The sequence below is a fragment of the Haliotis asinina genome, chromosome 3, assembly GCF_037392515.1.
Source record: "Haliotis asinina isolate JCU_RB_2024 chromosome 3, JCU_Hal_asi_v2, whole genome shotgun sequence".
Classification (NCBI taxonomy): Eukaryota; Metazoa; Mollusca; class Gastropoda; order Lepetellida; family Haliotidae; genus Haliotis; species Haliotis asinina.
This window is the reverse complement of record NC_090282.1, coordinates 79821421-79844974: the sequence shown is the minus strand read 5'-3', so window position 1 is coordinate 79844974 and position 23554 is coordinate 79821421. Positions and strand designations below refer to the sequence as shown.

Sequence of the window (23554 nt, the reverse complement as noted above, 5' to 3'; positions counted from 1 at the left end):
ACTGTGGTATAAGACATTCCACACTGACTACATATAGTGTGGTATAAGGCATTCCACACTGACTACATATACTGTGGTATAAGGCATTCCACACTGAGTACATATACTGTGGTATAAGGCATTCCACACTGAGTACATATACTGTGGTATAAGGCATTCCACACTGACTACATATAGTGTGGATAAGACATTCCACACTGAGTACATGTACTGTGATATAAGACAATCCATATAAGTTCATCTAAAGGTTGTCTCTTCAATAATTAGATATATGCGGAGTTTAAAAGTCTTGGCCAAAATCTCTCGTTGTGTAAAGCGCTCAAAGGAGGGTCCACAGAAGGCGGTGTGTGTGTGTGTGCGTGCGTGTGTGTGCAGGGGAGCGTGCGTGTGCAGGGATTCCCCCCACACCTCATGCATGCTCCACATCCCACAACCCTTTTGTCCTAAGGTTGTGTAAAATGACCGTTGAAACTCAAGTGAAAATGTAGTGTTCACACACAACCTACCCCCACCCACCCACCTTCAGTTTCTAAATAAGCTGTGTCCGCGCTCCACCGGTTTACCTGTCGTCATCTATATCATGATTGACAACTGCGATTGTGTTTGCATTCTGCGTTTCAGCTAAACGTTCAACATTAGGCAGATATCACCCTCTAGTATTGACTTTGGGCGGCTCATCAAATAATTTGAAGCACCTGTCTCCATGCTATTGTATGATCAATTAATTTCACATTTTTGCATTTCACGTTGCGGGTATTTCTTTTGAAAACATGTTGAGGTGTTATTTTTCTCTTCACGAATCTCGATCAGTTTGACTTAACATTTCGTCTTCCACAGAACATGTCAGAGAAGGCTTACTGCCTTGAAAAATGCAGATACTTCAGCCTCTTGAGCTAAGTAATCCATCCACACATTAATCTATAAATAACTGTGCACTCTACATGGATCGATAGCAGATCGAGGAGGCGACACTTGCAGCCATTTCCAGCTTCTGCCTGGATGGCGCACATCTTGGTCTAATGTGTAATTCTACTTTGTCACAACCTCTTCCATTTTCCGTAAGTGGATAACGTCCATACATTATACATCCTAAACCCTATTCCCTCTGTCGTGGAATGTATGTCACATTCAATCCATGTCACATTGTCACGGTAATACTTACATTCATCACGGAAACACTGAAAATGCTACGTATTGTTCTATAACAAGGAACGGTCTGTTCTGATAAGCTTCTTACAGTGTGTAGGTATGCAAAGGGCGCATACATACAAGGTTTTTATGGGGTGAAGTCGTGGCGTTCTTGCTCTATAAAGAGAGCTATTATATGTCACGCACCTGACCTTCATTTTCCAATCACTTAATAGCAGTGTCAATGTGTGTGCCATCTAGGAGTACATATTTACATAGACATTTGTGTCGTCAGGAAATAACACTACCGTGTCAGGGGAGCTTCAGGCGTAAATCGCGCTTTTTGACTTACATGTATGTACAAAGTGTGGCGATCATGGTGGAGTAGTCTGTCGTACAGAAGTATAAATATCCAAGAAAGCCCACGCAAGCCTAGAAAATGTGGCTAAGTCTAGATTTGAAGTCTCAGGGCTCCATTTCATTATATCATTTTTTTTTCACTACGAACGTTTTTTTTCAGTAAAATGTGTTCATTTCAGAGACTAGCTGTTAGTCTAATGGTGGAGATAAAGTGATATAAAACTCACTCACTCAAGGACATTTCGGAGGATGACTACACAGGGACATCTGTGACCACGTACCACAAAGATTTTTAAAGTTCGGGGACACCGCAACAAGCCCATGAACAACTAGGAGAGTGTAACAGATGTAACGATTAAACGTGTGTTCAAAAATCCACCAAAACATTTAAAAAAGAATGTTATGAAACCTACAGGAGAATAACATTGTCGCCATTGGTCTGTGCCGGCCTGTGTTTTAATCCAGATAACACATCTATACCTCGGCCCTGTTAAGGAAGACAGAATCAACACAGGTTCTATTTGTAAAATCATTTTCCGGAAAGTTTCATTGAAGTAAATATTATCCAGAGACGTTTTAAAGACATGGTTCTTGCATGAAACCTTTACTGTTTGCGTTCCCCGTTGGCAAAATAGCGAAGGGCAGTATGAATAGTCTCCCATTGCGAAACGGTTGATAATGAAACACAATCAGAAGCGTTTATGGAAAATATGAGCTGAAAAATAGATCAATTCCGTGAGTTTAAAACGAAAGCATTCGCCGTTGAAAGTAACATTCATGTAACGAGATATGAAACAGAGTCATTAGGAAGTGCCCTCTCAGATCGGCGAAATTCACGGCGCATTGCGTTAGAAAGAATACTAAAAATCACAAATCAGCTTAAACAAATTACAGTCCGAAATTATGGCCCAAATAATCCCCGTCACTGATTTATTAGTCTACGTCAAGATGTGATGATTATTGCCATATCGACAAACAATACTTTTTGCTCTTAAAAAAATGAGCAAATCCATCATTTTAGCCCCGCGCTTTGAGAAGCAGATGTTCCAAACGGGAACTGATTTCTCCAGGGAGTTGAGTTGATTGAGGTGCTGTTTCCTTAAGAGTGGACGGCGGCCTCTTCCTTATCAGGCTCAGATTGATTCTTCTGCTACAGGAATTACTCGAGATGAGATTAAATGCTATAATTTTGAAAACAGTGATTGTTTGACAGAGTTGTCCATTAGGAGATATATACATATATAATGATACATTTAGGTTAGAATTCACGACAGTGAGTCGTAACAGACCTTGGTCAGTGTACCAGCCACTGTTGCAGACGCATGTCAAGATACCGCTGTGACAGACCTAGGTCAATATACCACTCTCTGTTGCAAGACGCTTATCAAGAAATCGTTGTGGCAGACGTACGTCAATATGTACCACCCTCTGTTGCAGGAGCATGTCAAGGAACCGCTGTGACAGACCTAGGTCAATATACCACTCTCTGTTGCAAGACGCTTGTCAAGAAATCGTTGTGGCAGACGTACGTCAATATGTACCACCCTCTGTTGCAGGAGCATGTCAAGGAACCGCTGTGGCAGACGTAGGTCGGTGTACCATACACTGGCACATCATGGTACCGTTGTGACAGACGTAGGTCAATGCACAACCCACTAGTGTATAGTCACATCAAGGTACCGCTGTCCAGACCTAGGTCAGTGTACCACTCACTGTTGCAGGCGCACTTAAGGTTCCCCTATAACAAACCTAGTTCAGTGTAAAAGCCACTATATTATAAGCACCAAGGTACCGCTGTAGCAGAACTAGGTTAGTGTACCTGTCACGCTGATACCTCAGTGTAGGGATAGCATTTTCAAATTCCCGCTTAGGAACTGCTGTTGCCACCTGACCATGTACAGTTGTCATAGACAACTATTAAGGTATCGCTGTTGTAGACAACTAGCAATGTACCACTGTTGTAGACAGATAGCACTGTACCGCTGCTTTAGACAACTAGAAATGTACTAGAAATTTGTTCTAAACAAATAGCAAGGTACGGCAGATCTAGACAGCTAGCATTATCTTGCCTCTGTTACGGTGAATAATTTGCCGTAACAAAAGGTATAAGAAATCCCCTCAGAACCAGCTAAATATAACGCAGACAAGTCCACATTATTCAAAAAAATGTTTTGATCAAAGAACAAGATACAAAGATTCACAATAGAGGTATCTAGTGCAGTGCAAAGGAGTTAAATCTAACGTCCGTGGGTCACAATTATAATATCAACCCACCAAAGTCTTGCTTTGAGAGTGAGAATACGTTCTACTAAATGTTACACAGCATGTGGTCTGTCCTGGATGTAGGTCAGTGTTGATGATCAAACGAAGACACTGACAGATGTAGATGTAGAATGATGACAACTCCAGAGTTAGTCCGTGTGTGAACCCGTGTGTGAGTGTCGTCAACACAACAAGCATACTTATATATATACACAATCACTGATTCTTGATCATTCCAGTCAAGCGGTCGGCACCAGTCAAAACACACCAGAGGGGAGCAAGTCTAAAGCTCTACCTTAAAGATGTGCTGCTAAAACACTATTACCAATAATATGAAATGTAACCACTGTAACGATCACTCAAATATTGTGACCCAATAATAACTATCACTTAGTCAATACTAATACAGTATTACAGAAAATACACTCGCGTAAATCTCTCCGCCTTGAGGAAAAGAAAGTTTCACAGAAACAGAAGCGGTTTCACAGGAACAGAAACTTTCTGTTACTATCATAGTAAGATAGCTAACATAATAATCATGACATGCCATAATGTGAATAAGATGAGGAACATTTTGCAGAATTACTATGATATAATGCAAACGCAAACATACAGCATCAACAAGTCATAATACATTTACAACCTGGAAAGTGCATCAGCACAAACATTGTCTTTGCCTTTAATGTGTCTGATCACGGGATTGAACAATTGCAAGGTCAAACTCCACCTCATAAGTCTTTGATTCTTGTTCTTCATTTTATGAAGAAAAGTTGAGGGGAAGGGATAAGTAAACACTTCAATTGGCAAAAGTAGTGATACCTAAGTACACTTAAAAATGCTTTAAAAATAGCAAAGGACCTAATGTCTCTTTATCAATGGTAGAATAATTTCTTTGATGCTTGTGAAACGTCTTGGAAAAATAACAAACTGTATGTTCAATTCCTAAATCATCCTCTTGAATCAGGACAGCACTTGTACCTATATCACTTGCATCAATTTGTAACTTAAATGCTTTCTAAAACATTTGGTGCCTGCAATACTGGGGAATTCATGAGTGTGGCTTTGACTTTTTCAAATGCAGTCTGGCAACTGCTATCACACTGGAATTTTACCTTTTCCCCAAAAAGGTTGGTGAGTGGTGATACAACATCTGAGAAGCTTTGACAAAACTTTATATAGTAGCCTGCCATACCCAATGAATGTCATTAGTTCTCTCGTAGACTCACACTTCTCAAATTCACACTTGACTAGATTCACAGTCCAATTTTGCTTCAGACAGTCTTTTGAAGAAAGCATGTGTTCAGCACTGCCGATATTTCCTTTGCAGGGTCTGTGAGTGAAATCTGCCAGAAGCACTTCAGTAAGTCAAATTTGCTTATATATCTAGCTTGACCAATGCGATCAATGCAATCATCCACTCTCTCGGAATTGGATATGAATCAGTTCGTGAGGGTGCATTTACAGCTTTCATGTCAGCACAGCAGCGCCAACCACCTCCACAACTCTTCGGCACAGGAACACATGGTGAACTCCTTGGCCAGTCACTGGGTTCAATAATGTCATTGTCCAGAAAGTATTTCACTTTCTTCCACAGAATTTCATGTTTCACAGGATTCATTCGCTATGGGTCCGGTTTCAGTGGCACAGCATCACCTACATCTATATCATGGCAAATAACATCAATTCGACCAGGCACATCAGGAAATAAATGAGAGAACTCATGAATCCAATGTGACATTTGATGCTTGTCAAACGACTTTGAAAAATAACAAACTGGGTGTTCAACTCCTGAACCATCCTCTTGAGTCTGGATAAATGTGAACGTTTCTCATCAAAGTGAGCTAACACATCAGGATTTCTTAACTTTGGTGCACCATTAAACTTTGGTCATTGAAACATTAAAACTGAGGTCCTAAAACTTCACATTCTAACACCATCATCAGTGTTGTTAACATGTTCACCATTGGGGGAGCGTGTGGCAATAGAATTGACATGTTTGGTTTCTAACCTGTCATATTTCTTAATCTTCTTTACATGACACGATCTCTTTTGTTTACGACGACCAGGCATCAGAGCGACATAATCTGTTTCGCTAACCTTTCTGTCAACAACATATGGACTTTGATATATTGCTCTAAGTGGTTGACCTGGAGTGGGAAGTAAAATTAAAACTTTCTCACCACAAATGAAATTTCTCTCTGTTGACTTTCTGTCATAGTTTTGTTTCATTTTTGCTCGTGAACCTTTCAAGTGTTGTCTGGCTAACTCATTTGCTTTTGAAAGTAGACGCATTGTCTAAAAGACTGATCTCAGGACTGTCATTGAGCCAGTGTTCTTTCAAATGTTTTAGTGGCCCACGCACATTGTGACCAAATACAGGTTCAAAGGGTCTAAACCCTCAGCTTTCATGAACTGACTCCCTGACAGCAAACAACAAATGCACACCCTCATCCCAATCATTCTTTGTCTCAAAACACTAAGTCTTGATCATATTGATGAAACTTCTCCCTGCCACCCTGTGACTCTGGAAGATGAGCACTAGACTTAACTTGTTTAATACCGAACTGGTACATATATAGCTTGTTGAAACACCTTAGACATAAAGTTTGAACACTGATCAGACTGAACAAGACCTGGCAAACCAACTAATTTGAAAAACTTGATCAAAGCATTGACAATCACAAGAGCAACACTCCTACGAAGTGGCATTGCTTCAGGAAATCTGGTAGAAGCACACATGATAATGACACAGATACTGATTACCAGACTTTGTCTTAGGTAGTGTACCAATAAAGTCACTAATAACTCTACGTAAAGGTTTCTCAAAAGCCAGTATATGTTTTAAGGGAGCGGAAGGAATGTTCTGATCTGGTTTTCCAACAAGTTGGCATACATGACTTGCAAAAATCTTGCAAAATTCAGCCACATCTTGACTCAAACTGGGCCCCAAAAATGTGCCAACATTTCCTCACAAGTTTTGGCTGAACACGCTCTTCCTATTTTCAATGTACCACGCTAACAAGCGAGTAACACTTCAATGTATCCTGTTGCCAATGGCAACTCATTCAGTACTTTGTGGTAGTAATTCTTTATCTAAATTAACGTTGACTCACGTGTGAAGAACGGAAATTACCGATGTTTTGCAAATCCAAAGAGATGGGGGTGGGGTGGGGGGTGGGTGGGTAGATTACTCTAAATTTGTTTCTATTGTCAGCAAAATCTAGCAATGGTTAAAAAAGATTTACACCCATTCTTCAAACAATTCAAAATTAAGGTGTTCAGTGAGATAAATACATTGTTGCCTGGTCCCCATAGGTTGATGTACCCTCGATGTTTGTTTATGTTCCCCTCGCCCTTCGGACTACGGGAGCACAGACCAACATCGAGAGTACATCAAACCATGCGCCACTTGTAATTGGCGAATAACTTATAACGCACTGCTGCTGCACACCACTAGCAATGTACTGCTGTTGTAGACATCTATCAATGTACAACTAGCAAAACTAGCAATGTATGTACCGCTGTTGCAGATAACTAGGAATTTACGTCTTTTACGGAAATGTTAGTATATGTCTGTTATACACACCATTCAATGTCCGCTCATGCAAATGCACTGATGATGAAAATGACATGAATAGTTAAAGGGAGGCAACCGTTATCTCCAATAAAGAATATGCAACTAGGACTTTCTGTGCAATATTGGTGAAGTGTAGGCGCTATGAATCATTATGTCTTTATTTATATGTGATTTGAATGACCTAAAGTACCTGCGAGGGAGAAAACTACATACATGTATCATACTTGCACAAGGTCTGAACATTGATATGATACCATGGCCACCATTCGCACTGTACCTTATCTCTGGTAGCTAATTTCGATGTCCCTTTTGTTAATCATTTGACATTACTATAGAATAAAAATAAGAGTGTTCCTACTAGGATGGAAACAAACGTATGCTACTTTCGACACAGAAATTTAAATATTATGTCAATAAGTGGGCATGGTCTGTTCCATAAGTAGCGTCTGTATTCTGAAGATAATTTGGACGGCAGTCACCAATGTACATTACGCTACAACAGGATGGAACTGCAAAGATACTATACCAACTAGCATGGATTCTGTGAGGCGTACCCCTTATACCGAGTACATACTCTCTGAAAGGAGACCCCTCTCATTGACACCCCCTAACAATATCGAACAACACTTCGTCACTGTTTACGTGCGCATCGAAAAATCTGGGATTCCGCTGTGTCATCTTAATACATGTTTGGAGTTGATTGGTGAGAAAATGCATTTACACATACCTTGAAAGATTAAATTTATATTGTACATGCATTATATAATGCTGCGAATTAATTAATTTTAGACACACTTGATCTCTTCTGCATGAGCATTACGTTATGTTGTGCATGCATTAATATTACGCTGTTAATTCATGCAGTTACATGCCTGAAAGGTACTAGCCTACAAAATAATTCACAAGCCATGGAGAAACTAAGCTAATGAGTACAATAAAAAAACTCCCAAAACCCATGTGTGAACAGGATATTGTCCACATGGCATGTGTTTCATCATTAAGCTGCTAATGTGGTGATGAACACATTTACCAGGCCATAATCTTGCATGATTTAAAAAGCGAATTATAACTTTACAAGTCGGAGAAAGTGATATCTTTACAAATTGAACCCATGACGAAATGAAAATTCGCTCGCCAGTCGAGCCAGTGATTGTAGTGATTCACTGGCCCGAATGGATTTTCACTAGCCACGGGGTAGCGGGTCACTGACTATTTTGCACACTGAGGTGTTGAACCCCAAATAACCCAGCCGACTTCCGTTCTAGATGTGATCATTCATGGATCCCACGGATTACAGGTCGTAGGCATGGAGATGATCAGTCCTGGTTCATCAGACAGACATCTAGACAATAGATGTTTGTTATACTTTAGGGAAGCGTCATCAGAAGCGGTTTAGATAACTATTACAAGAAGCATTTAGTATTCATACTTGAGATGTATTCTGACAATAAATCCACATTTGACCACCTTGTGTGTATTAATACACCTTGGTTTCTTGGTGTTTCACGAGTGAAGTGCTAAAACAACATCCCTGACGGAGTGTTTGAAAGTATTTGGAAGGAGGCTGAAACTCGAAACATTATGAAGCATTTGATAAGTAATAGAAGCGACAAAACCCTATCCACATTCATGGAAACTGCAGCCAAAGTGCAGTAGATTGTACAATTGTGACTATATCATCAGTTACTGTATATATTTGTTGTAGCTGTATTACAGCTGCACGATGATGTACATAAACACATTGGGTCTGAGCCAGACAACCCAGTGATTGTCACCATGCTATACGATGGCACAGCATGTGTTAATGAATTACTATGAAATAGTGATGACACTAGGTGTTCGTGAAAATGTGAGCTTATCCTGCCTCACCGGCTGCACTCGTCTGCACTAGTCTGCACTAGATTTAGAATGTTTCATAACTTTCTTTGTTCACCTGAAATAATATGTGTAGCATAATTCAAAATAGGGAATTGCATGGGACCTAAGTTTCGTCACTTATGTATCATATTTGGACATGTCCTACAGAAAAAATGTCTACCACAAAATTTCTTGAGAGCTTGACTGAGACCTTGCGTGTTGTAATCTTGCTCAAACAACATCTGACCAGCAGCGGCATGACTCTGTTTGAAATCGTGGTAAAAAGAGTACCCTCTGTTGTACCTGAAACATTGTGAAATGTAAACACTTACGACTGGAACTGTATGAATATTACTTGACATGAAAGGGAAGTTGACTTTTGGGAAGTTAAAATCATTCCTTTGTCATACAGCCTTGAGGAGAGATTTGTCACCCCGAATCTTTGAAAATACTGAAAGATTAAACCCGATGAGTGATAAACCGTCTCCTAAATAATATGACCCCAGGTGTAATAGTGTTTGCTTTAGCCCATGACTGTACATTCTTCAGCTGTATACAGGAAAAAGGATGCGTTTCCTCTGATGATTCGCAAGTGGATGTTCTGCGTCTAGCTGTAGGCAACCGTCCTATTGCACAGACAGGTACAGAGAAATAAACTATTTCTTTCAAAAATCTTTAATGTGTTTTACATGTTAATGTGAGATGAATGTGTCGTAGTGAAAGCGAAGAACAATAACCTGTTTTACAAGCTACACACGATTCATCATAACTATAGCATTTACATGGTATCCAGAGACTAATATCTAAGTACTTCGTCAACCTGCCATCCACCCCTTTGGTTAATGAACCTAGCCACCCAACCCTTCCTGCTAGCGATGTATTTCAATAACCTGAAATGGCTGTGGTTTATGTTCTTTGCTTCGATATGCTTAAACTATAATTGCCAATGATGAGCCGTTTGTTTCTGACATGGTCCTAATTTGGTGTTCCTGGTAAGACTGTACCTAATGTTCCTATATAATATGACCGCACATAGTGTTCCCGATACTGCACTATTATGGCTGTCTTTTCTGTTCTTTATATGGTAGTGTTCCTGATGTGTATGTAATTATGTCGTTATTGTTAGTTTAGCTAAGATTGTCGAACTTTGCGTGATATCTCTAGGTTTTATGTACCTGATATTGCTGTGCTTGATATCGCTGTTTCTCGATATAGCTCTGTTTCACCCGATATCACTCCACTGTACGTACTCCACACAATGAACGGCAGGATATGAAATTATAATCATTCGAACCACGTGGAAGTGATGTATCATAATAGGTAGATCATACGGCGTTGTGAAAACTACATAATTACAGCTGAGCAATATAGAAAAGTAAAAATGATTATAAGCGAGTATATCTGGAAAATTCATAAATATACGAAGAGCCTCCAAACAGTTGCATAGCGTGTGTATTTTACATAATGTGCATATTTTTGACACACGTCAAAATGTAGACTGTATATGGACAACCAATGGTGACTTTCATGTGGCTTTACATATGCATTGCATAAATAAATCGCAATGAAATCAAATAGCGCATGCGTCAACTGCTAAATGCATTCTTGGATACTGATCAAATTTTACACTTGTAATCACAAAAGAGTCATGGCCTACATACAATCTTTAAGAAATCAACAAGGATGAGAGGTGTGTATGTTACGTCAGTGAAAGACAGTGAACGAAAGCATGCGTTACTCGACGACACATAGCTACTTCACATCAATCATCTTGTGACAGCTATCAACACCGCTTCCCACGACTACCGTTACTACATGACGCGGCCTAACACCGACTGCAGGGCAAGTCACGTGGTTGCCGCGGGTGACGTCATTAAACCCGATACTTCGGTTTGAATCAAAACTGAATTTCATGTTTCATATGAAGTTATGTGAATTGAGAGTGCTTCGTTAAATGTTGTGATTGGTATTTCTGGAGGTTATATTCAACACTTATCAATGAAAGGGGAAAGACGTTTCAAAGGCATTTCACAGAGAACTGGATTTCAAGTTCACTGTTTTTCTATTCCTATGTAATTAATTAATGCTCTGATTTGCAGTGAATTATATGCGTCTGGAACATTCAGATGCATGACAGTTTGTGGTAAATGTTACCGACAGCAGGCCTTGCTTACATTTGTTTCGAACAGCCGTTTAAAAACAATATTGTGTATTCGTCGACATGGCTAGTTGGTCAAAATCAGAGACGTGTGTTTCGAGGTGTGGGATTGTGCTGTTGTCACTGGTGCATGTGATACTTACAAGTGTGTCCAACGAAACGGCTGTAACATGCAAAAGGTGGCCGAATGTGGAAGTGACTTCCGGGTCGACATGGACCGAGCGCTGTCGGCGATGTCGATGTAACAGTGATGGAAAGACAGAATGTGTGCAGCCAATGTGCCCGTACCCTTACGAAGAGGACAGGTGTATACAGGTGATGAAATAGATTCGATGTTTAGAATACATAATGATATGATGTTGATTCTTTGTATCGCGAAAATCCAGCTGTGCCTTTGATCAGCCAATATGTCTGGTTGCTTACCACATTACCTAGAGGACATGAGTATACAGGTGATACGATAGATAATACATAGTGATGTCATGTTATTTTTTCATATCAACAAAATCCATCCATCCCACGCCGTTATTCTGAACAACAACAACAAGAAAAACAACAACAACGTCAGTACTTATTTGCATGCATTAATGGAATTCGGACTGGCGGGTTTAAGAGTTGGATAAAATATTGATGTTCTTAATAGAATCGTGATGTCAACAGACGTCCTGATAGTTGGATCTCATCATGGGAGATTGCATTGGAGGTAAAGAACCGACTTTCAAACTACCACAGAGTTTTAAAACTGACATAATCTTTTCCAGAAAGGAAATGCACAGGGCAAAACTAATGATTTTTAAAAATGTATTTAAAGTGCACATAAAGCGGTTAGTTACGTAGTTACGTAGTTCGACAGACGGATGAACACATGTATTGTTGTCATTCGCTCACTGGATAGGTGTGGACACAATACCTGGTGACACCATTCCTTACAGCTGTCACTGCTCGACATCGCCTTGGAAGGTATTGGAGTTTTGCTTGGGGCAAATGTCGCCATTCCTACTGCATAGTGTTGGCAAATTCTGCAAGTGTCTGATGACGATGGTGACGTTTACGGAGGCGCTCATCAAAGTCGTCCCATAGATGCTCGATCGGGTTCTGATAAGTCTATTTGGCATCATGTACACGAGCTGTATGGAGTCGGGCATGTCGTGGTGAAAGAGCTCAGATCGGCGGCTAAGATGTGGGAGGAGGTCTGCCACTGGGACGATCTTGGGTCGACTGGAAGCTGGTATATCGATGCCACAATCGAGGTATGATGTTGTGGGGGACGTTGAAGTGTCTTGTAACGGCTGACTAGGATTCCCCTGATCAATAACATTCAGTCATCTGGTATTGTTTATATTCGTTTACGTCGTAAATTTCGTATGATGAATTGATGACCATGCATTGATTTGGCCTTTTATAGTAGATGTACTCTGTGCTCATTTTACGGACACACTGAACGTGAATTACGCGGAAACCCTTTTCTGCATGCCCGTTTCATGTGTCATTTTCATTTTTTTATGACAAACTTGTACAATCACATTCTTGGGTGCGTTTGCGTGCAATACACAACAGCCACGACATGATGAACGGGAAGCTGTGACGACTGTTTCAAAATGCCTCGAAATGAGCTGCTGAAAGCGCATGTGCGTTTGTTTTATGTTTTTTTTTGGTTTTTTTTCTTTTTTGTTTTTGTAATGATGTGAAAAGAACGTCCTTCTGATGGTAATAGTGGAGAGAATGATTCTTCATTGCCATCGCAGATCTTGCGCATGGGTCAAGGTTAAGCTTCTGTTGATATGCAGGCGACTCTTTGCTTTACCAGTGTCCACGTGCTTCCTCACAAGTTGCATGTTAACAGTGTGATGTTCACGTTAACATTGACGCCCGCGTCATGAATGCCGATAACTTGCTATTGAATTGCTTCCATAGAGCTGGCCCATATACAAAAAGCTTAAAAATGCAGTGCTGTCGCATTTTTACATCCGTTCGTTAACATGCCATCAAATAGATTATGGTACGTGTTTTATGTGCGCATTTCTCATATGTGACAAATAGTTAATATTCAACTAATTAAATTCAAGTCGGTTCTTTGGTGTTTATTTCAAAATTTACGCTTCCAGGTAGCGTATTTCTTCAATGAACCAGTGATGCATGTTTATGCTTGTAGGCCGTATCATCTTGCCAGTACCATTACCCATATGCTTGTCATAGTAGAAAATCGAAGATAATGTTATTTCACGTGAGAGCAATGGAAACCTCTTACACCGTGACATCTGCAGTTGGAGGTTGTTTGAACAAGTAAGTGAGTGAGTATGATATTACGCAGGTTACGTTATTCCAGCAGTATCACGGCTGGGAACACCAGAAATGGGCTTCACTCATTGAGCCCATGTGGGGAATCGAACCTGGGTCTGCGGAGTAACGAGCAACCAAGATTTTACCCCACATCCATTTGTCTGAAACAGTTGGTTGAGTAGCGTTGTTCAGATCATGCTGGTCTCTTTTCCACAAGGGTCAAACGTGTCCCTGCCAAGATATTTCTTGAAAGTTACTAAGAGTGTTGTTTTCGTGACATAAACTAATCAGTCTTTGAAATGTGGCACTACCATTATTTTTTTAGCGTAGCTTGTACAGATGTATCTGAAATGTGAACAGAATCTGAAGCATTTCCATGAAAGTGTCACATACATATGCATGTTCTTTCATTCTCAGAAACGTCAAGACTTATTTTTTTTATGTTTGACGTACGTCGAATGAGGACACCTGGCTTTGAATATGTCATGATAGGCGTGGAATGTTAATACACGTGCAGCTTATCCTGTGGGGATTTCAGGACAGTATGGGTCTTCACGACATCCGTGTTTAAATTATAAGCAGACTAAAATTAGGGCTGGGTTCATACAACCGGTGACCTGTTTGTTTTTTATTTGTGTGTCATTAAGACGGCTTGGTGTTTCACAAACCGTCGTGATTCAAGTGAAATTCCCTTTCTTAATACTAAATGCATCAGAATACATCTCGCGAACTGTACGGGTAAACAGGGCTCCGTCTCAAGGTAACGAGGCGCAAAGAGAGACGGAAACCAGCTTAATCTGGTCGGTTCAGATATCAATAGCTGGGCTCTGTCTCACACACAAAAAGCAAGGTGACGACGGCAGTGCAATATGGGCGATCAGTTCACTCCTTTGGCTTCTGACGCCGGAGACTCTTGTGAGCAGGCCTTGAACGATAGTGCCACGAAATACTTAGAATATTATATGTTTAAGCTTTGTTGAATGGTCAATGTTGGAAACGTTCACTAGAAGGATAGATTAAATTGTTAAATGTTACGTCAGTTAACGCCTGTGCCTTCAGGACCAGCACATCTTCAGCGGCTGAGGCGTTTGGAGATGCAAAAGAACATGATTTAATCTTTGATATCTTGACATGTTCGTAGTGCTGCGTCTTTCGTAAGTGTATGACATACTGTAGCATTACTTAGGTTGCAACGTGAGGAACTCTTTTTGGATCAGGGCACTGTTCCTCAAGCGTTATGATAGTCTTAGTCTATGTTAAAGTATGTGAATTACGACCTAATAACTGACCTAATCAAAACAACATTGTTAAAATGTGACACATTTATCAATTTCCAAATTGTACACACAAGTTGAGACCCGCGAAGGTCTACGGTAGAATAGGCGTTCAGCAAACCAAGCTTGCCACAAAAGGCGACTATGAGGTAAGAGGCGACTAACGAAATCGGGTGGTCAGGCTCGCTGACTTGGTTGATCGGTTTTCTATTATGCTGTCGATCACTGGATGTCTGGTCCAGACTCGATTATTTACAGACCACGGCCACATAGCTAGAATATTGCTGAGTGCGGCGAAAAAAACTAAACCCAGTCTTACGTACCATGATGTGCATCTGTTCACAGCGGAGACAATGGTTTTGTGAAACATTCTATATTCTTTGGTCGGCATGAGATATATCTCATGAGGAATACTGCTGAGTGCGGAAAAAAGCTAAACTCACTCACTCACACACATGTTGAATATAAAGCCTAACAGCCTTAGTGAATTCCCTGTTTAACTGATTTATCGGTTACGTAAATATTGAAATGACAGACAGAACCGAGAGTGACAAAAATGACACGCAGTTATTTACGTCTGAACATCGGAAGCATCCGGCGGCATGACTTATGACGCTCTTTTGCAGTGACGATCTTTTCCTAAAAAATAATTTATAGCTCCAACAACACCTCATACCTAAACCCATTCAACATGGGTACTCAAAGATGGATAATTATGAAAATGGGAACAGTAGAAACTAAAAACAAAACTCACCGAGACGGTTGCTCCTTCCAGTGACGCCATGTTTTGATGTGTGCGTTTCAGGACGCGACCGACAAATCACGGAACTGAGCCGAGAAATCTCTGAAGACGGCCGATCTTGTTTCAAGTAGTACCGACATTGTTTCCGATAAGGGCGTTGTGTTTATGTTATTACCACTAAACTACCGATATCGCTGTGTGGGATGCGTTTGTTTACATTTCAGATGCAATTCCATCAAATTTGCCGTAATTCCTTCAGTTACTTAGTGGGGCCTGATACCTGTAGCTTAAAAAGGTGTCGCTTTTCACGTCAAAGATTAATGCCACATGACAACGCACCAACTCCCTGAGATGCAAGTGGAATGTTTTGTTAAAAGGTGATAGTATGCTTATTTTACGTATGCTTCATTTCCAGTGGTCATCCGATTCCTGCTGTTGTCAGAAACTTGTTTGTCGACGTAACGGTCAATCGTACCATGCCGGTGATAAAGTCCCCCTCAATGCAGATGACCCGTGCATGTTGTGCACATGCAAGGCAGAACCAGGGGTCACTGAGTGCGAGAAGATGGAGTGTTTCGCGCTTGGCTGCGTGAACCCAACGTTCGTGGAAGGCCATTGCTGCCATCTGTGTCCCACTGGTAAGACTGCTTGTTATACGCTATGTGTTCGTGGAGTGATCTTCCAGAGAACATTATGGATGGTGCAACTTGGGCTGGACCATCTTAAATCAGATTGACATCGTTCTCTACTTCATAGCTCCTTGTCGAGATGAATGCGAATACAAAATATGGTATTACTATTTACAAAAAAACGTTTTCGTGACTTTCAGTCTTTTTTCCTGAAATACAGAACGACATATGTTCTAAAATTTGTAGAAATCATTTCCTTTACCCACCTATGATGGAGTGCATTCGTGGCATAGTCATTTGAGGTGCCGTATTACGATGTGCAGAGTTCTATTGCTTAGGTTCGCTAGGAACTAGCATTGTGGGCTCCCACGACACCTGTTCTCGTGGGTTTAACTTGTAGGTTAAATATCTGAGACCTGTGTAACTTCGGGATCTCCTCCCTCATTACACCGTGACGCCGACATATAGCTGGAATACTGTTCAAAGCTGCGTTAAACGCTACCCACTCACTCAATACTCCTAACGGACTCATTTATATCGAACAAGAGCTTTATTCACCTTGTCATGCTCGTGATAAAGTTTGTCCTTTATAGCCATCTTAAAATTCTGGCTGTAAGTCTCTTTACTCAGAAACATTAATATGTCCGTGTTCCCATGGTACCAAAAACATATTCTTTCTGGTTTGTTATTGGTAGTAGTAGTAGCAGCAGCAGCAGTAGCAGTAGCAGTAGCAGCAGCAGCAGCAGCAGCAGCAGTAGTAGTAGTAGTAGTAGTAGCAGTAGTAGTGGTGTAGTAGTAGTAGCAGCAGTAGTAGTGTTGTTGGTGGTGGTAGTAGTAGTTGTAGTAGGAAATAGAGCGTGAACATATACCGAAAGGAAAAAGAAATTATGCATAAATTGATAGCTTGAATGGCAATGGCTCACTTAATTGTTTCCTGAAAACAGCAACTATGGCAATTCCACAGCCATTTTTTATATTGCCGTCAATGTCAGAACATGTGCTAGTCAGACAGCTTCTTCCTCACCGTTTTGAACATTGCTTGTATATTCACAGGATTGAACTGTCGATTACCTCCCTTGGAGTGGCCAATGAATGGGAAGGTGGACTCTGTCGATCCCGTCCCTTTCAATACAACCAGAATAGTGTTCAGCGAAGCAAATCCTCGATATGCTTGGAGCTGCACTTGTAAGGTATGTATAAAAGACAATTCTATAATATTATGGATGGGGATTACTATCGCCAAAGGTGTTTAATCGCTGTGTACACCTCCATCTAATGCAATAACGCTGCAGGTATTATACAACTTTACGGACCTGGCGCCTGTGAATGTTTCTGAAATAGGAAGAAAACCAGCTCTCTTTTTTCTGCATTTTGAACGAATAACAATATTTATTTCAAAACAGCAAGCCACTATTAATAATTATATCCCAATCTTTAACTGTAACCAGTAATTGTGTTTACATGAGTTTAGACTCGTTAATGTGTATGCAAGGATTATTAAAACTTGCGATCAGGTATACACGTATCCCAGACGTGACATCTACCGACTAACCGATGAACTGTCACATGCATCGTTGTGTGAGGTGAGGAAGGCTACTCCAATTCCTTTTGCCGATCCTCTGTGTGTGTCCTGCTTTAAAATCGCCCAATCTCTCGGCCAGTGCAATGTTTCTTATAATTTCGCGATTAGTAGCGACACATATAAAAGCATATATTAACATGTAAGTTTGTGTCAGTTTGTAAGTGTAATCTTTATATGTTTTCCAGACTCCAGGTTCCGATGCGGAATGTTTTCGTCAAGCCAGATTGTCTCACATGAGATTCAGGCGCTACAGACGCCCATAAACGATTCCAAAAAGGCTGCATGTACGTTCAAATTGTTCATAGTACAAAAGGAAAAACAATCCTGTATACCGTGAACTGATGCCGTTTTTACTGGGAACACCACTGGCGGATAAAGTATACATTCGCTGCAAGGCTAACAGATTCAATCTCACTGGTACCTGTTTAGCTGTGGTGAGGAGTCCCCGTGACACGTTACCTGTATGACTGCACAATCGAAATCAACTATGCATATCCAGGTTTACCAGATGCCATTTCATCAAACTGATCATCATATATGATCATAACATTGTTTAGGTGTCCCCCAGCAGGCGTATCATAACACTATTCAATACGTTTTATGCGTGTATGCAGGATGTTGTAGACAATAGTACTGTGGTCCCTACAAAGTGTACTATGAGCGTGTTCCTCAACTTCATTAATAAGTGTGTTGCTTGTGATTACAGTTGTAGCATTTCAATGATCCATCAAAGGTGTATGATAACCGTGTATGTTCATGTGTCATTTGATTAACTACGTGGTGGAGAGAGAGGTTGTGAAGAAACAGATGGTACTAATTCCGTAGGTCACAGCTGTAGATGTGTCATACATGGCTTACCTTGAGTCGTGCATTCTGATTTGAACCCAGCAGGGCATAACGTCATGCATGGTGGGTCAACAAGGACTGCAGCCTGTCTCTCAGTCCCTGAACCACATTATTCTTCCTACAGATTTGCCCTCACTGCTATGCTAAAGTCGTAAATAAAGTTTTGATTTCCACGTGTTCAGGATCTGGTCTTTCTGGGGCTCCTTTTCAATTTTAATGGGTTTATTTGTTACAGTCATTATATTCAGAGACAAAACGTTAGTCTACAAGGACTGTTTTTACTCGCGAAAAATTAGGAGACTTTTTCAACATTAGGATCCCATTAAACCAAGTAAGCGCTCGAATGTGCTTTGCATTACATATCCGCTCTACATGGATATGTTACAAAAACTAAACGATAGAGGTATATTAATTTTTATTTTTTCGGCTTCATTCAAAATCAAGGCAAAGTGAAGTAATGATATAGTAATAATAATTTTGGATGTTGCAGTGTAGGTTAGATATTTTCCGAAAATTGTTGTATCTTTTCTTTCCTCTTCATCACAGTGTTCTCAAACGGACTTGTTAATATACTCTTCTCATTACGGCTGTGTTATTACACTGACGATAGCAGAAATATTATAGCACGGTTCTTCAGCAGGTATATGCTATTACATTATTCTCCGCTGTGTGTTATTACATGGTTCACTGACAGTGCCTCCATACTGGTATAACGGTTACGTCATCCCACAGATCAAGTATTGTTATGCCACTCCACAGGTCAGGCATTGTCCTCCACTACCGTTATAGTAGTGCCACTGTGTATGTTGTCACCTGTTTCCAAGTCTGTAATTAGATAATTATGGACTAGGCATTTCGAATGATGTGGTTATTAACCCATTGAACTAAATAGGTACGTCATCATACAGATCCCCAGCAGGTATGTAATCACATTGAGTCCCAGCAGTGTCAGCAGGCGTTCTTCCCTGGTGACCTCTTCACAATGGTCGAGAGCTAGCATGTTGTTAACTCGTGAAGACCTGCGTTAGAGCTGATCTCCTGGGTCCCGATTCACAAAGCGTTCGTAACGATACGACCTGTCGTATCTCTATGGGCTGTCATAGAACTACGAACGTCGTACGAGCGTTTTCTGGCTCGGGATCCAGGAACCCATTCTTCTCGTAAGAAGCGACGGGACCGGATGGTCTGGCACAGTGACTTGGTTGACATTTGTCATCGTTCCCCTATAAACCAGAGCATTGCCCATGCTATTGATCAACCGATTGTCTGGTCAAAACTTGATTATTTACACACCACCGCCACATAGTTTAGATATTGCTAAAAAAACAATATGCTGTTACCGAATGTGTACTTTGTACCCCATCAGACCGACTGAACTACATATTTGCCTGCATATCCATCTGGTGTGTAAATATTCCAGTAGACAGGAGCTTTTAAGGTAAATAAGATTTTGGTAAATACGTGCTCTGTTTGAGTAATGCAGGTGGGGTTGTTTGTTATGTCTGTAGTTGTTTGTGTTTGGTATATGCTTAGTTATGGTATCTGTGTTCACGCCTATAGCGCGTGCTGGATATATATAACAATAGTGTTTGAGTATAATTGACATGGTTTGCAGCAGCTTATAGACTAAAGCGCTTCTCGTAATGCCGAAACCCCGGGTTCGATTCCCACAGGCATACAATTTGTTAAGCCCATTTCTGGTGACCCACGCCTTGATATTGCTGGGATATTGCTAAGCGGCGTAAAACTAAAGTCCCTCACTACTGCCGCTTATAGCATTAATCCACATGTCAATGTGAAAACCTTTTCAATATCCAGAATTATCCATTGATAAGAGCAGACATTTGTCGAAACTGCCAGTCTGACATAAATTAATCTATTACGAACATCAGTTATATTTGTTTAACAGATAAACCTTTCGTGTAACGAGAAATAACAGTCTGATCATTTTTGTTTGTAAATATAAATAGTATAACAGTACATGTATTTGATTGAACTGAGAATACCGTGATGGTAAGGGTTGGTTAAAGCCCAATTCACACTACAGTACGATGGTACTACGACGGCAACACGAACGGATCGTACTTGAATCGTAATCGGGTTGTTCCAGTGTACACGATGAACACGATTCTTATACGACTAGTGCACAAAGCTTATACAATCCTTGTAGAAAATGGACACAACATAAACACGATCAGAACACAAAGAACACAAACATGACACGATGCGTTCACGATGTCACCACGAAATTCTTACGAATTATGCACGATGTTACTCAAAATTGAGAGCTGTCAGAACTCTTTAACTCAAAAACCATGGGTAAATACTGCAGCGGAAATGAGAGAGAGGGCATCAGTGTACATAAGTTTCTAAGAGATGACAATCAGGAGAAGAAGGTTGGTGCTGCTGATGGAACTAATTGATATGGATTTGGAAATGATGGATGTGGAGGAGAAGATGAGGAAAAGGAGGATGATGTAAGAAGGGCCATCAAAGAAGTGACGAAATATAGGTGTAAAGACAGTGTGGACACGAGATTGGTTGTTATAGAGACGTGTGTATGCAATGAGATACTGCTAGCGGGACTAGAGAATAAAGGCCGGGCCAGATATAAGAACTTCCTGTGGGTGGACAATGTCCTCTTTCAAGAGATGGCCACTCGAGTCTTTCAAAACATTCGACCCAGGCATGAAGATTCCTGTTACTCTTCGCTATCTCGCTACGGGGAACTGTGACTTAGACCTGTAGTACTCCTTCAGAGTCACCAAAGAACACTATTAGACTCCCTGCGCAACAAGTCTGCGTGACTGCAATAAAAGTATACTCATCCGAAGTCATGCATTTCAGTAGAAGGTAATTGCTGACGGCTTCCTGGAAAAACGGAACCTGCACGGTGCCCCACGCGTGCGAAGCTCCTGATGGGAAACAGATGCGCATCAGGTGCCCGTGGAAGTATGGGTGGCTGTTCTACAAGTACAAGAGCTTCTTCTCCAAGGTGTTTTTTTGCGCTGGTTTATCCTGACTACAGGTTCATCTGCCACTAATGAAACAACACTCAAGGCGCCAGATCTGCAGAGAGGAACGTGTCCTCAACTATTGTCACGGGCATGAAGAAACGTCGAGAAACGCTTTCAGCATTGCGTCCTGGGAGTCCTCTCAGAATGCCCTGCCAAGTCAACAACTGACAACACCATTCTGCATTGCTCGATGCTACCTAACCTCCTCCTCCGCTACTCTGGACAACCTCAAGGAGCAGACCAAGAAAGAGGTTGAGTAGCTGTAGATTTACCTGAGAACGTCTTCATTGGCATGCAGATTTGTCCTTATCTTGTTCACTCACAGCTCTGTACACTTTGATTTCACAAAGGAAAGCGGATGCCTGCTGCTGGAATGCCCTATGAGCGCAGGAGAAACATTCGAAAGGGAAGTGCGTGATTGGTGTAAGGGTAGTCAGCTTGTGGTGTTTAGATCGCACTTAGGTCGTGTCGTCATCGTGCATCTTCGTGTTGACTTCCTATTCTGATCGAGTAGCCATCTTTTTCAGATCTCATATTAAAATTAACAGGAGCACGATAGCAGTACGATTGCTACACGAGAAATTTCTTGATCGTGTTGTGTTCGTGGTGGAATCGTGTCCAGAAGATGAAGCACGAACAACACAATTACAGCACGAACACTGCGCGATGCCTTTACAGAGACCATACAATTGACACGTCCATATCACGATTTTTGACAATTTAAAACAGATTTTAAATCTGAGTAATCGTGCTGACCTAAGAACATGATCAACACAATCACCGTAGGTTAAATAACACAATTACAATACGATGCCTGTACCATGCCTAAATTATGCATTCGTACAGCGATCGTGATCTAGTGTGAATTGGGCTTAATAGTATGCTCCATATATAATCATGACCATGATCATGATCGCTATCAACACTCTACATCGCACTGGACAGCATGACATTGATGACAAAGGTGCACTTTATTTACCTTACCAAGTTGACGTGCCGGTGGCCGTATGTCATCGCATCATTAAACCCAATAATTTGATCTCGATACAAATATACCTGTGTCAACTGGCCTGTGTGTTCATCGTGGGAAGGACTGCCGTGGAAAGTTTATTAACAGTCAACCCAAATGTTCACTATTTCATACCATCAACTCGCTGAGACATGATCAATAAATTGCCCCGCCGCGACTCGGAAGTGTGTACTGCGCAGACGCAACATTAGGTGCTCAGTTCGGTTGGATGAACAGTGAAACTGGTTACAAGTACATATGCATATGCGAACGCCAATGATGGTCTGATACAGTATAGTTTCTGGGATACAGTCGAACCCCGTTTACCCGGACCCCACATATCCGAAAACCCCGCCTTCCGGACGATTTTCATGTGAAAAGAAACTTACGTTCATTAATTGTACTCGCTTAACCGGACCCCGCGCTTCCGGACCCGGACGGCAAATTTTCAAACCATTCCTATACATTTCCATTAAAAAATGATCCAGTAATCCGGACGGAGAGATCTGTGCAACGTGCATGTGTATGTGTCACGTCAATACCGTTTACCGCACGACTATGTGATTTCTTAATCTATCACAAGGCATTTGGTGTGAATTGATTAATTAGCCATCAAAACACTAGTGACAACTCGACTTGTTCATTAGGATTTGCCGCGTGGGAGAACACCTCATCAGTAACGAAAACACATGTCAAGTAGGATTAAGGGAAACTGTACTGAAATTGTACTGTATATAAAACTTATAAATCGACCCCTGCTATCTATCGCGATGCAAGTTAAAAATAGCAGACAGCATAAATTCGATACGATGTTGTATGTTTTAGGGCATTTA

At 41.0% G+C, this 23554-nt stretch overlaps 1 protein-coding gene across 1 annotated transcript; it reads left to right on the top strand.

The window, feature by feature from the left end:
* Window positions 1-11102: 11102 nt before the first annotated feature.
* On the top strand, window positions 11103-18872 carry LOC137277127 (cysteine-rich motor neuron 1 protein-like). The gene is made up of 4 exons (XM_067808795.1): window positions 11103-11657; window positions 16054-16276; window positions 17321-17457; window positions 18035-18872. The coding sequence occupies exons 1-4, from the start codon at window positions 11406-11408 to the stop codon at window positions 18110-18112; spliced, it is 690 nt and encodes a 229-aa protein (XP_067664896.1). The 5' UTR covers window positions 11103-11405; the 3' UTR covers window positions 18113-18872.
* The last annotated feature ends 4682 nt before the right edge of the window (window positions 18873-23554 follow it).